Source organism: Octodon degus, unplaced genomic scaffold, assembly GCF_000260255.1.
Source record: "Octodon degus isolate 3935 unplaced genomic scaffold, OctDeg1.0 scaffold00205, whole genome shotgun sequence".
Lineage (NCBI taxonomy): Eukaryota > Metazoa > Chordata > Mammalia > Rodentia > Octodontidae > Octodon > Octodon degus.
The window spans coordinates 1,645,295-1,658,612 of NW_004524781.1; the positions used below are offsets into that span (position 1 = coordinate 1,645,295).

At 40.0% G+C, this 13,318-nt stretch overlaps 2 protein-coding genes across 2 annotated transcripts in view; both read left to right on the forward strand.

The window, feature by feature from the left end:
• Nucleotides 1-13,318, forward strand: part of Mlip (muscular LMNA interacting protein) — a 219,107-nt gene that overhangs the window by 14,100 nt on the left and 191,689 nt on the right. The gene's annotated exons all lie outside the window — the stretch shown is intronic.
• Nucleotides 11,546-11,998, forward strand: LOC111813616 (cAMP-dependent protein kinase inhibitor gamma-like). Its single transcript, XM_023704828.1, has one exon. It carries the CDS (start codon nt 11,604-11,606, stop codon nt 11,829-11,831), a length of 228 nt encoding a protein of 75 aa, XP_023560596.1. The 5' UTR covers nt 11,546-11,603; the 3' UTR covers nt 11,832-11,998.

Genomic DNA, 13,318 nt, shown 5'->3' on the forward strand with positions numbered 1-13,318 from the left:
GCACCTGTCCCTGGCTCACGGCATTCACCTTCCTTCTCTTGGGAGCCTTGGGGGGTGTTTGCAGAGCCCTTTCTTGGGGCTCCTTGGGAAAGCTCAGCTCTTTCCGCAAGGCAGTGCAGTTTTACATTCTTTACATCTTTCAGAATTCCGCAGCGTGCTTTTTCACACAAATTCCTTTCTTTCTGTGTCTTTCATTGTTGGAGATTTATTGTTTTAGCGTCCTTTACTCTCGTTTTAATAGTGTTAAAAGCAAGTTATGAGAGAAATACACATTTCACCAGCCGTCTTGAACCAGGAGCCCCTTGAATTATTTTTATTTTATTGTACTCATTAACTTTATTGACAATCAATAATAATTATATAGCAAATTAAAAATTATAGACAAATATTGAAATGTGAAAGATATAAGATGTGGACAGAGTAAATTTTAGAAAATATTTCTGAAATGAATACATAACATGAGATTAATAATAGATTGCGCATTTTATTTTGTATTTTTTTAGGGACGGGCCTACAGGGCGTTCAGGCTCTCACTACTAGATCGGACTCATAGTAATCCGCTTGTTTACAGCCTCCCAACATCTGGGATTACAGGCGCATGCCGCCATGCCTAGTCTCAATTGTCTCAGCGCGCCCTGGGGGGCGGGGTGGGCACGGCAGGCCCAGGCTGGCCCTGCGCCTGCTTGCAGATGCTTTAATCTGCTGAGCTATTTGGCCAGCCCTAGATTGCGTATTTAAAAAAATTATGTGCAAACCTAAATGAATATAGCAATAAAAATTATCTAAAATAAACATGAAGAAGAGTTTACAGATCAGTCATATAATAGTTCTCTGTGCCAAAATCAAGAAGCTTATATTCATACAATTAGAATTCTCAAAGTAGAAGGGGTTAGGCAATAAATATTTAAAGACTTTAAATTTCTGAATTTAATTAAAATTATAGCACCACATTTCCAGGAAAAATGAACTTTTGCACAAGAAATATGAATAAAATCATACCAAGATACACAAAACTGAACTTGTCTAAAACTAATTGTGAAGAAAAAAATCATTAAGTCATATATGTTGGAAAAAATTTTAGCTATGGAAGAACAAAATTAAATTAGCATCTGTTTTCCCCTGCGTTTTAGGGAAGGGTCTACAGGGTGTTCAGGGTCTCACTACTAGATCGGACTCGTAGTGATCCGCCTGTTTACAGCCTCCCAAGAACTGGGATTAGAGGTGCGCGCCACCACGCCCAGGCTCGATTGCCATCTCAGTGCACCCCAGGGGTTGGGTGGGCACGGCAGGCCTGGGGATGGAATCCCTGGCCCCCTGCCTGTTCGCAGGTGCTTTAATCCGTTGAGCTAGTTGGTTGGCCCTTAAATAGCATGTTATTCCACATTAGGAAAAAAATAAAAGCATGTGGGTAAGAAACTAGACTTATTTATTCAAAGGACTGAAAAAATATCTGTCCCCATTGAATTTTATACTTAGCAAACATACCTTTTTAAAATTAATTTTATTGAGAAACAAATAGCAAAGAGACAGTTTCAAAACAGGTTAGTAGGATAGCTACAACAATTAGCACATAGCATATTGTTGTCTTCATAGTAGTTATTCATAGTATAAGATGCAGACATGATATCTTGTCTAGATACTATTAGTATAAATCTTTCATCTCACTGAATTAAGAGAAAGTAGCTGTATATCTATCCTATTTTGTATATACAGATACAAAATGGTTCTTCATTTACATCCTCTTCTTTTGTTTAGTTTTGTAAGAGATGGATATTCTCTTGCCATTTAAATATTGTAGGTGCATGAATTCAGCAAAATAATCCAATATAGTCCAGTAGTTCATAATAGCAGTGGGTTATCCATAGGACTGGCAATGTCAGAAGTTGTTGACTTGAGCCTTTTACGGCTCAGCATATTAATATGGCTTTACTTTTTATACCTCATGTTTATATTTTTCTGCTGGATGGTTAAGACCATGACAAAGCAAGATCTATGTAACAAAAAATGTAACTTTTGTATCTGATGAGGTCAGTCAAATCCCCTCAGGATTTATCCTGAAACCCTGTGCCACAGTTTGTAGATCCTTTGTCAGTGTCAGCCATGTGGATGAGTTATGGCCACTGCTTGACCAATTTGCTCTCTGTGAAAGCCTGAGAGACATGTGACTCTCCTTAGGCGCATTATACATCATTGATCACTTTCCTCTGGGGCCCCATAATTCCTTGATCAGAAAATTAGGACACCACTGAGTTACACGATGTTGCAGTACAGGTTCTCTTATGTCCTGAGTTCTCACTGACCTTGAATGGCTAGAGCCAAAATGTTGGTTATTCTTGTAGTCCTTCTTTTTCTCTAATTTTTGGTCTTCAGACTTAAGTTGTTAACCCTCCAGAAGAGAAGCTTAATGATATTATTACCCGAAAACATAGGCAATTGAGCTTAACCTCACTATCTGTCTGAATATCAAACATCTTAGACATAACATGGAACAGGTATTTTCCATCAAATATTGATATATTAAACTGTAGATCCCTATAGAATGTTAAAAAATAAAAAATATTAAAAAATAGGAATAAACAATTACATATTTTTACACAGAAATTTGGAAATCTAGCCATATACAGTGTTGTAGCAGGACAGTCCTATGACATTTTTTTCTTGTTTCTTGTTTTCATTTATTACCCTTTTTTTAAAAAAAAAATTACTTGAGAGACAGTATGGCAGTAATTGGTATGACATGACAAGCAGTACGTATTTAAAAGACCAGAATGACAGGCATTCCAAGCATGATCCTAGTACTACACATTGCTATATTCGGTGAAGTTGCTCAGTTCACAGGTATCAGCATATATGGTTAGTCAGGGTGAGAATCCTACCAATTAACTGCTAGTTTTGGAAACCTGCTGAAGATTCTCAGGATCATTGCCTTACCCATCTTGTACCTATAAATGTATGGTTTTGCCTCTGTCATGTTTCCTAGCTTTTCTCCTTGCCCTCGCTTTGTTATTTAATCCTTAAGTTCTCACTTTCCTTTTAATTGTGTCATACCTTTCTATTTTTATTTCTTCTTTTGAGTTCTTATACTAGGGGGACTATATGATATTTACACATGTGGGTCTGGTTTATTGCACTTATGAGTATATCTTCAAGTGGCCTCCACTTATATATGAAAAAAACATTGACTTGAGAGACAATATGGCAGTAATTGGTATGACATGACAAGCAGTACTTAGAATGACAGGCATTCCAAGCTTGACCCTAGTATTACACATTCTATAGTGCTTATTCTACTGAGCTACCTCCCCAGCCCCTCTAGGCTTTGAGTTTATTATTCTTTATAGCTGAGTAATACTGTATTGTATAAAAGCATACCTTTGAAAACTAAAAGTGAAATATTTTCCAGTTGTACAAACTCAAAGTATTCTAATACCTCCTGATATAATATATAGAAAATACCAAAGACCATAATCCAAAATGCAAGAGAAATTAGTAAAATCAGCTCAGCCATCCTGAATATATATATTTTTGCATGTTTTTCCCTCCTTCCATTTTTCCTATCTTTTCTCCTTTCTCTCGTCTTTATTGTTTAATTTTTAAGTTCAATTTCTTTCTAGTTTACTATATCTATTACGCCTTTCAGGTTTTATTTATTCTTTCATATTCTTACACTAGGGAGACAATATGATATTTACACACGTGGGTCTGACTTACTGCACTAGAGCACGTCCTCTAGTTGCATCCACTTACCTATAAAGCCTCCGAGTTTGCCTTTCTTTATAGCTGAGCAAATAAAAGTACCACATCTTTTTTCCTGCATTCCTTAAGTGATGGGCATTTTGGTTGTTTCCAATATTTGACCATAACAAATTGTGCTGCTATAAACATGGGCACATGTATACCATTATGGTATGATTTTTCAGTTCTTTTGGGAAAATACCTAGAAGTGGAATAGGTGGATTGAATGGGATTTCCAGGCCTAGATTTTTCAGCTGTGAATCCATCAGGACCTAGGCTTTGCTTGCTTGCTGCTTGCCTGCCTGCTTGCTTTTCTTTCTTTCTTTCTTTCCAGAACTGGGGATTGAACTCAGGACCTTGTGCTTGTCAGGCAAGCACTTATTCTACTGAGCTATCTTCCTGGCCCCTCTAGGTTTTTCTTTGTAAGTTTTTTTTATTACATTTTCTATTTCATTGGCTGATATTGTGTTCTTCAATTTTTATATTTTCTTAATTCAGTTTTGGCAATTTGTACTGATATGGGAATCTGCCCATTTCTTCTGTGTCTTTGATTCTCTGAGAGTAAAGATTTTCAAAATAGCTATTGATGATCTTCTGAATTTCCACAGGAGCTGTAATAATTTCTCCCTTTTCATTCCTTATTGCTTGAATTTGAGCTTTTTCTTTCCTTTTTATGAGGAGGTGGTCTAGGGGTTTATCAGTTTTATTTAGTCTTCAAAGAACCAGGTGTTTGATACATTAATTCTTTGTATTGTTTTCTTTGTCTCAATTGCATTAATTTCTGCACTACTGTTTATAATTTCTTCCTGTCTTTGGGCTTGGTTTGCTCTTCTTTTTCTAGAAGCTGGAGGTGCAGCATTAGGGTGTTTGTTTGTTCTTGCTGTTTCCCAATGTGTGAGTTCACTGCTATGAATTTCCCTCTGAGAATTGCTTTCATTGCATCTCTCAAATTTCAGCAAGTTGTGTTTGAAGTTTTGTTGTAGTGTAGATATCCTTTAGTTTCTTGTTTAATTTCATCTATGACCCATTGGTTGCTGAGGAGGGTGTTATTTAATTTCCATGTATTTATGAGGGTTTTATGGTTTCTTTTGTTATTAATTTCCGGTTTCATTGCACTGTGGTGAGATAATATGCATGGGACAGTTTCTGTTTCTTGCAAATACTTAAGCAGTATCTATGGACTAGTTTGTGGTCTAATTTAGAAAACATGCCATGTGAAACTGAAAAGAAGGTGTATTCAGATGTTGCACCAAACACTCTGTGTATGTCTACTAAGTCCATTTGTTCAAAGGTTTGGTTCGCTTCTGCTATGTCTTTGCTATTTTTTTTTTTTTTTTGTCTGCTTGAACTATCTTTTTGAGATAAGGATATGTTAAGGTCCCTTGTTAAGACTGTGATATTGGTTATTAGATTTTTCATGTCCTTTAAAATCTGTCTTATATAGTTGGGTGCTCCCATATTTGGTAATACATATTTATGACTGTTATCTCTTCCTCTTGAATTTTTCCCCTAACCCGTATATAGTGACTTCTTTCTCTTGGCTGATCATTCTTGGTTTGAAGTTCAGATTGTCTATGAATAGAATAGCTGCGCCTGCTTTTTTCTGAGGTGCTGGAACATGTAGTATTGTCTTCCATCCTTTAACTGTCAGCCTATGAATTCCTTTATGGGTTAAATGTGTTTCTTGTATACAGCATATTGTGAGATTTTTTTCTTTAATCCACTTTGCCAGTCTGTTTCTTTTAATTTGTGAATTCAGTCCATTTACATTGCTGGTCATAACTGATGTACATTGACTTATGTTTGTCATGTTATTTTCCAGCATCTGTTCCCTACTTTTCCCCTATGTGTAATAATTTTTCGTGTTTGGTGAGTTCTTTCTGTTGCTGTTCTTGGAATCATTAGTATTTTGATTCTTTTCTAGAATATCTTTTAGTACTCTGTGTAGGATTTACTTGGTCATCATGAATTTCTTTAGTTATTTTTTGTCATGGAAGTATTTCACTTTTCCATTAAATTTGTAAGAGAGTTTTGTGGAGTATGTCAGTCTGGGTTGGAATTTGTCTTCTTGTAGGACTTGAAGTGCTTTGCTCTGTGCTCTTCTGGACTTGATGGTTTTTAAGGAAAAACCTGATGTTATTCTGATGAGTTTTCCTTTAAATGTGACCTATTTCTTTTCTCTAGAGGCTTTTAGTATGTTATTCTTGTGCTGAATTTCTGGGATCTTGATTATTATATGTCTGGGTGTAGTTTTAATTGGGTCAATATTATTTGGGTTCTATATGCTTTGGATTTTTTTGGGGGGCACTCAGGATGCCTTCAGGGCAGGTCTGGTTTGGCTTGAGCATGAGGGGTTTGAACCACAGCATCCTGAGCCTGACTGCTTTGTTTCAGCAGGCACTTAAACACCTGAGCTATTGGGCAGGCCCCCTCTCTGTATGCTTTGATTACTTGGATGTCAGATTGTTTCCCCATATTTGGGAAGTTTTCTGCTATTACTTCTGTCCATATTCTTTTTATGTCATTTGTGTTGTTTCCTTCTTTTTCATTGATGCCTATTAGTCTTTATTTATTTATTTATTTTCCAGAACCAGGGATTGAACTCAGGCCCTTGCACTTGCCAGGGAAGCGCTTAGTCTACTGAGCCATCTCCCCAGCCCCAGTGCCTATTGTAGTCTTACGTTTGAATTTTTATTTCCTGGATTCTTGTTTTTAAGAGATCTTTTCTTACCTTTTCCCCAGCTGCAATGGTGTCTTCAAGGTCTGATTGTCTATTTTCACTTCCATTCAAATGATTTTTGCCAACTCTTAATGGAGCTTTTAATGTCTTGTATATCTCTTTGAATCTGCTTTATGCATTCTATCTCTTCTATATTGCTCATTCAATGTTTCCATCATTTTTATGTTCTCCTCTATGTTTTCTATCAGTGTCTTCTGTACAAATGCTTAGTAATTCTTTCATTATAGTTTTAATTTCTTTTATTACCTGTGATATCATTTTTTATCTGATTTCCTCTATACTCTTCTGCAGTTGTTTCTTTACTTCGGTTGCAATTATTTCAGAGATTTCAGGTGTGTGTCTTCTACTTTTTCCATGCTGCTGTGTCCTGGGTTTGTTCTGGGTGGGCTTGGGGCCTGAGAATGCATTTTGCTCCTTCTTTCTGTCATTTTCTATTTCAGAGAGAACTCTTTATTTTCATTTCTGTGATACCTTGCTTTGAGAGTTTGATAGCACATACCTGTATCGCTGAAGCCGGAGCTTCCATAGAAAGGTCTGTTTTAGGCATCTCTCCTGTGTCAGAGATCATTGTTGCATGTGTGTGCTGAGATTTGGTCTTTTCTATTCACTGGGAGCAAGACTTTGGCTTCCATTTGGAACTGTGCGCTGTCTTTCTGTGCAGGGCTTTGGTGAGGTTATTACCCAAGCTCCTCCGGTGGTGATACCCGAGGGAACACATGTACTTAAGGCAGCTACGTTTTCCTAGTTACAGTAGTGCAATTAGCAATACTAATAACAGCTAGTGAAACTTAGAAATTGACAAGCTTTTATAACTAATGGGTTTGTACTTTAGACCATAGAGCAACCATTATATCTATATGACAAAGCAGATATTAAATTGGGAATTTATATTTAAATTAGTCTCCCTGAGCTCTGTCTGGGCCCCTCCCCTTCACGCACTTGCATCTTCAGGCGGACTAGCTCATCCCAGCTCTCTGCCACCGTCTCTGTGCCGTGAGGGTGCTCCTGTAGGTCTGGGCCTCAGTCTGGGCTCAGCTGGGCCAGCAGTATGCCTCAGCTCACTGGGTCTAGATCTACTGAACTTGAGCTTCACTGTCAGGACCTGGCTTGGGTCTGGTTGCTGTTTGGCTCCTTCCAGCTGAGCCCAGTCCGAGTGGACTGTTACGCCCCTCTGGCTGCCAATCCCAGGGTTCTGTCCCAGTAGACCTGCCGAGCTGGAGTGGGCCTACTGTGTCGCACTCCTGTGGGTCCCGCGGCTCATTCCCAGTAGGCCTGCCAAGGTGAACTTACTCCTCGATTCACTGATTTTTTATTTTTTACTTTTAGTCTCCAATGTGTTAATTTCTGTTCATCTTCATAATTTTCTCCCTCACAGGAATTTTGGCTTAGCCTGCTCTTGTTTTTCTAGAAGTTTGGGGTTCACCATTAAATTGTTTATTTTGTGCTTGTGGAATTTTTAAAAAAACAGCAATTACTAACTTGTTCTGCATCTAAGAGTATCAGCGATGTCATCCACAATCATAGTGTTACTTAAGTGGGATTGGGCAGGAGATCATCTGCAAGCCTCGCCTTTGCCCTTAGCAGAGTAGGGAGTGTTACCTCAGTATGAACATTTGTGTATACATTTCAGTGTGAAACTAGATCTCCATGTCTCTGTGATAAATACCTAAGTGCAATCCTGGGTCATATAGTAAACCAATATTTTAGTTTAAAAGGGATTGTAGAACTATTTTGCAGTGTGGAAGTATTATTTATGTTTTTATTAGCAGTGTATGGAAGTTCCAGTTTTTCTACATTTCCCCAAACAAACATTTAGTGCTGCCATTACTTTTTATTTTAGTTTAGTTACTCTAAAGAGTGCGTGGCATTACCTGGCTGTCTGTGGATTGTATTCACATTGAACAGTGTTGACCACCTTTTGTGTGCTTCTTTGCTCTCTGTACAGCTCTTGTGAAGCATCTGTTCAGACCTCGTGCCCACTTTCAGTTAGGGTGAGGACATCAAGCCGTGGGTTTTGGTACACGCAGACATTCAGCTCGTACTATCAGCTTGCGTTTTATGGTAGAAGACTGGTCCCACTTGTGGCGACCGCAGAGCTGCAGGGTTAGTGGTACAAGCAGTACCAGTGACCACGAAGAGAAGAGAAGCTCCACCCAGTCTTCCTAAAGTTTACTCATTTTCTTGCAAAGTGAGAATCCAAGGAGAGAAAGAGAAGTGGAGTGAGCTCCAGGAAGTTTATGACAGTAATGACACTGATTATTTGTCCAAAGGTGCACATCGTTGGCATCATGAATGTCACCATGAAGTTACTAGCGGGCATGAACTGTGTGCTTCTTATCCTTGCCTTTCAGTGCCCTTCACTGGATCCTGCAGGTGGCACTGAGAGGACAGAGGATCTCAAATTCCAGATTAATCAGGATTGAGGCAAATGACTGGGTACCCCCCACCCCATCAGCTCCTCAAGAATGAAAGGAAAATATTGAAGCAGATGTGCTGAGGCTCTCCCAGTTCATCTTAGGTATTTCTGTAGCATCCTGGAAAGGCCAAGTATGTGTTCTCAGAACTTGTCACACTGGCAGCATCATGATGCTAACGAATAGGGGATTTCTTTTTAAAGACATTTGAAGAACACCAAAAGTGGGGAGTGGGTGTGTCTGGGGTGTGCTATGTGTGTGCTGAAGGGTGTGCGCGTTTGTGTCAGAGAGAGAGAGAGAGAGAGAGAGAGAGAGAGAGAGAGAGAGAGAAACAGAGAGAGACAGAGAGACAGAGAGACAGAGAGACAGAGATATGCTGTGAAAGAGGACTTGATAAGTGTTCAGCGTTATGGTTTTCGGGAAAGGCACTGTCACTGTGACGAGGAGGTACATGGTGGTGCTGCTTGGGAGACTGGGGCAGGAGGACTGGGCAAGCTCCCAAACTTGGGACCAGCTGCATCAGCGTAGCAAGACCTCGCCTCTAAAGAGGATGTGGGAGGCAGGCTGCTAGTCTTTCAGAAATACTTGTCAGTTTGGAAAAACATGGCTTGTTGAGAAAGCAAAGGTCATCAGACAAAGGTTACGTTGTGATATGAAAGATGGTTCCGAGAAAGAGAAACCATCTGGCTGTATGTGGGAGAATTGTGGGTAATGGAAACAAAGACTCAGGACTGGAAGACAAACCCCAAGTTGTGCTTGGCTTCTGAGACTGAGTCAGGCTCTGCTGCCTTCCTCCCATGCAGATGTTCAGCACGGTCGTCATGGTGAGTCTCAGTTGTTTACTGTAACCCAGCAGCCTACTGACACTTTCCTTTGTGACTTACTAAGTAATGAAACCAGCAGATGAACTGACGTGATATGGGGCTCAGAGAGCGCTTGCCCACAGCTGCTCTGGAGCGCCAGTTCCTCAGAGTTCTGCCCGGGCCAGGAAAGGGTCCAGAGAGGAGCTGCCCGGGCTGCCGAGTGGGTGCGGCCTAGCTGGCAGGGGCTGCAGTGGTCAGGCCTGCAGTGAGCTGAGGCCACGAATGCCCTGGGAGAGACCCCAGAAGACTGTTCTTCCTGGAGGAGACACGCGCCCTAACCAAAGGCAGGAGTAGGCCTCAGGAGCACGCCTTTCTTTATGGTGTCCCTGCAAGGCTGAGTGCCAAGAACGGCTTGTGGATTACTGTGTCTTGGCAAGGTTGTTATCCTTGTGTTATAATAAGAAAAAAATTAATGATTTGGGTACTAGATAATTCATGCTGTGACAGGACAGTCCTATGACAATTTTTTTCCTTGTCTCTTGTTTTCATTTATTACCTTTTCTGTTTTTCTTTTCTTTTTTTTTAAACAAACATTACTTGAGAGAGAGTATAGCAGTAATTGATATGCTGTTAGAAGCAGGACACTTTTAGAAGACCAGAATGTCAGGGATTCTAAGCATGACCCTGGTATTACACATTGCCATCTTCAGCGCAGTTGCTCAGTTCACAGGTAGCAACACGTATAGTCAGGGTGAGAATCCTACCAATTAACTGCTAGTTTCAGAAACCTGCTGAAGATTCTCAGGATCATTGCCTTAAGCTCCTTGTGCATATAAATGTATGGTTTTGCCCCTACCATGTTTTCTAGCTTTTCTCCTTTCCCTTTCTTTATTGTTTAATCCTTAAGTTCTTGCTTTCCATTTAGTTGTGTTATATCTTTCAATTTTTATTTCTTCTTTTGAGTTCTTCCACTAGGGAGATGAGGTATAAAAAGTAAAGTCATACTAATAGGCTGAGCAGTAAAATGCTCAAATCCACAACTTCTGACATTGCCAGTCATGTGGATAACCCACTACTATTGTAGACTACTGGACTATATTGGATTTCTTTGCTGAATTCATGCACCTACAATATATGAATGGCAATGGAACACACATCTCTGACAAAAGTAAACAAAAAAGGGGATATAAATGAAGGACCATTTTGTAGTGAAAAAAATCGTATCTATATACAAAATAGCATAGATATACAGCTACTTTCTCTTAGTTCAATGAGAAGATTTTGAACTAATAGTGTCTAGACAAGATACTATGTCTGCATCTTCTACTATGAATAACTACTATGAAGACAACAATGTGCAATGTATTAATTATTGTAACTGTCCTACTAACCTACTTTGAAACTATCTCATTGCTACTTTTTTCTCAATAAACTTATTTTTAAAAAAGATAGATCATGTTAATTTTATTTAAAAGATTTTCTTGATATTGTACCCTTCCTCCTTGGTTTTGAAGATACCTTTGTATTTATGGAATTATGAGGATTCCTTAGAAAATGATTATTGAGGTAGCCATTGCTCCTTGTTGCTGCTGCTGCTGCTGCTCGGCCACCGTGAAGTGCTGCTCTCTGCCCTGTGTCCCTCTGCCTTGGAGCCAGCCGAATATGAACTGAAGCGTCCAGTAACTGAGACACACAGAGAGAAGGAAAGACCAGACTGCTGCCGCACCGCCTGTTTGGACTACTCATCTTGAATCCTGATTTCTTAACTTTACCTCCACTTGTGACTAGGACATCTGGACTTTGAGGAACTTTGCTCCTAATTTCCACACTGATGAGTCAAGAGTGGAAAAATTTGAGGAGATGTAAGCAGAGAAAAGAAATTAAACCAGGCCTGAGAGCGATGCGACAGGCATGATGGAGGTCGAGTCCTCCTACTCGGACTTCATCTCCTGTGACCGAACAGGCCATCAGAACGTGGTCCCTGACATCCAGGGCAACTCGGAGGCCATGAGTGTGTGGAAGCTGGCTGGAGACATGGGCGAACTGGCCCTCGAGGGGGCAGGACAGGCAGGGGCAAGCACCATGAACAAGGAAGCCAGCAGCCAGCCTGGGAGCAACAGTGGGGCTGCCTCCTCTTGAGTCTGACTTTGTCCTGGAGGCCGGAAGAGAGACCTGCTGCCGCCTCCCAGAATGGGAACCTGGGCACAAGCCCAGCAGCCTCCTTTCTGAGCCCATGTCACGGGCCAGAGTGAGAGGCCTCTGTGGCCCCTAACCTGGGAAGCCCTCTGCCCACACCCACAGGCTCCACGTTCCCACTGCCTTCTGTCTGCGCCCAAGACACTGTAAGCATGGGATATTATTTATTCAGCTGACACAGGGCTTGGGCTAGGGCCTGCCTGCTGGGTGAGCAGCCCACAAGGTGACACCACTCTGCAGGCCACCGGCACAGGGACCATGTCCCAGCACTGACCCTCCTTTCCATCCCCAGCCTTTCAGGTCAAGACCTTATGACCCCTGTTTTTAAAAAACACTTTTAAACTTTTTAAAAACTTTAAACCTTTTTTTCAGCATAGAGGGTGGGAACTGATAATTCACTTTTGGGTTTTTTGTTTTGTTTTTTAGGAAAGCCATTTTAAGCTCAACTCTGACCATCTATGCAGCTCTGAGGTTCCCTCATGGAGCTTCGCAGACCCTTTTGTAGGGAAGGAATTTGGGCCCAAAACTAACAGAGTGATCCTTTGCCCTTTTTACCAAAATAAGTGACTTAGCCCCTAGGAAATAAATGCTGTGAAAAAAAAAAAAAGAAAAAAAAAAGAAAGTGATTATTGATCTGTGAGGTCGGAGGGCCATTCTTCCCACCATTTCCGTCTCTGCTTTCTGCTGGCCTCCAAAGGCCTGCTGAATTGCTTTCCTCCCTGCCGGCCTGTGACTTCTTTGCATGTGCTATAATCATTTTCTTTTTCTTCTTTTATTATCCTATTTTTCTATTCATCAGACAAATCCAATTTTGGTATATGCAAAAACTCAAATGATGTTTTTGTGTTTTTCATTGTCGTCAATGTGACCATTCATTTTTCACATAAGGAAATTAGGCTCAAACTGACAAAGATTTTTAATATGTCCGCACAAGAGACTGTATCTGTCATGTGTGTTAATTGAAGTAAGGTTTACTATTAGAAAGTATTTCTCTGACTGAAGTACAGTAAACATAAAAAGATCTATAAAACCAACTTAAATAATTTCTTTTTTAAAGAAATAATTTCTTAAGATCGACATCCTTTGCATCTTTGAACAGTGAAAGTTTCACTTATAAAAGTTATGAGCAAATATGTGCAAAATCATTGGAAATTTGTATTTCTAGTAATTTTATTTTTTAAAATTTATTTTATTTATTTTTCTAGTAATTTTAGATAGTAGCATTTAAAATGTTTTAGTTACTAAAGTTTGGTTTTTCAGTTTGGCTTCCTGGGTAATTTGTTAGAGAAAATGGAAACGGATGATGACATTTTACGAACTTTAAGCCCTTCTCTTCTGAGCCACGCTGGGAGCTGCCATTTAAACACAAATAAGCATCAGCACAATAACTCTAGAGGCCTAAACCCGCTGGATCTGGAAGCGTATGGGCG

Excerpts from the sequence above, each read along its gene's own strand:
- LOC111813616 (XM_023704828.1), top strand. The coding sequence starts at position 11,604 with ATGATGGAGGTCGAGTCCTCCTACTCGGACTTCATCTCCTGTGACCGA.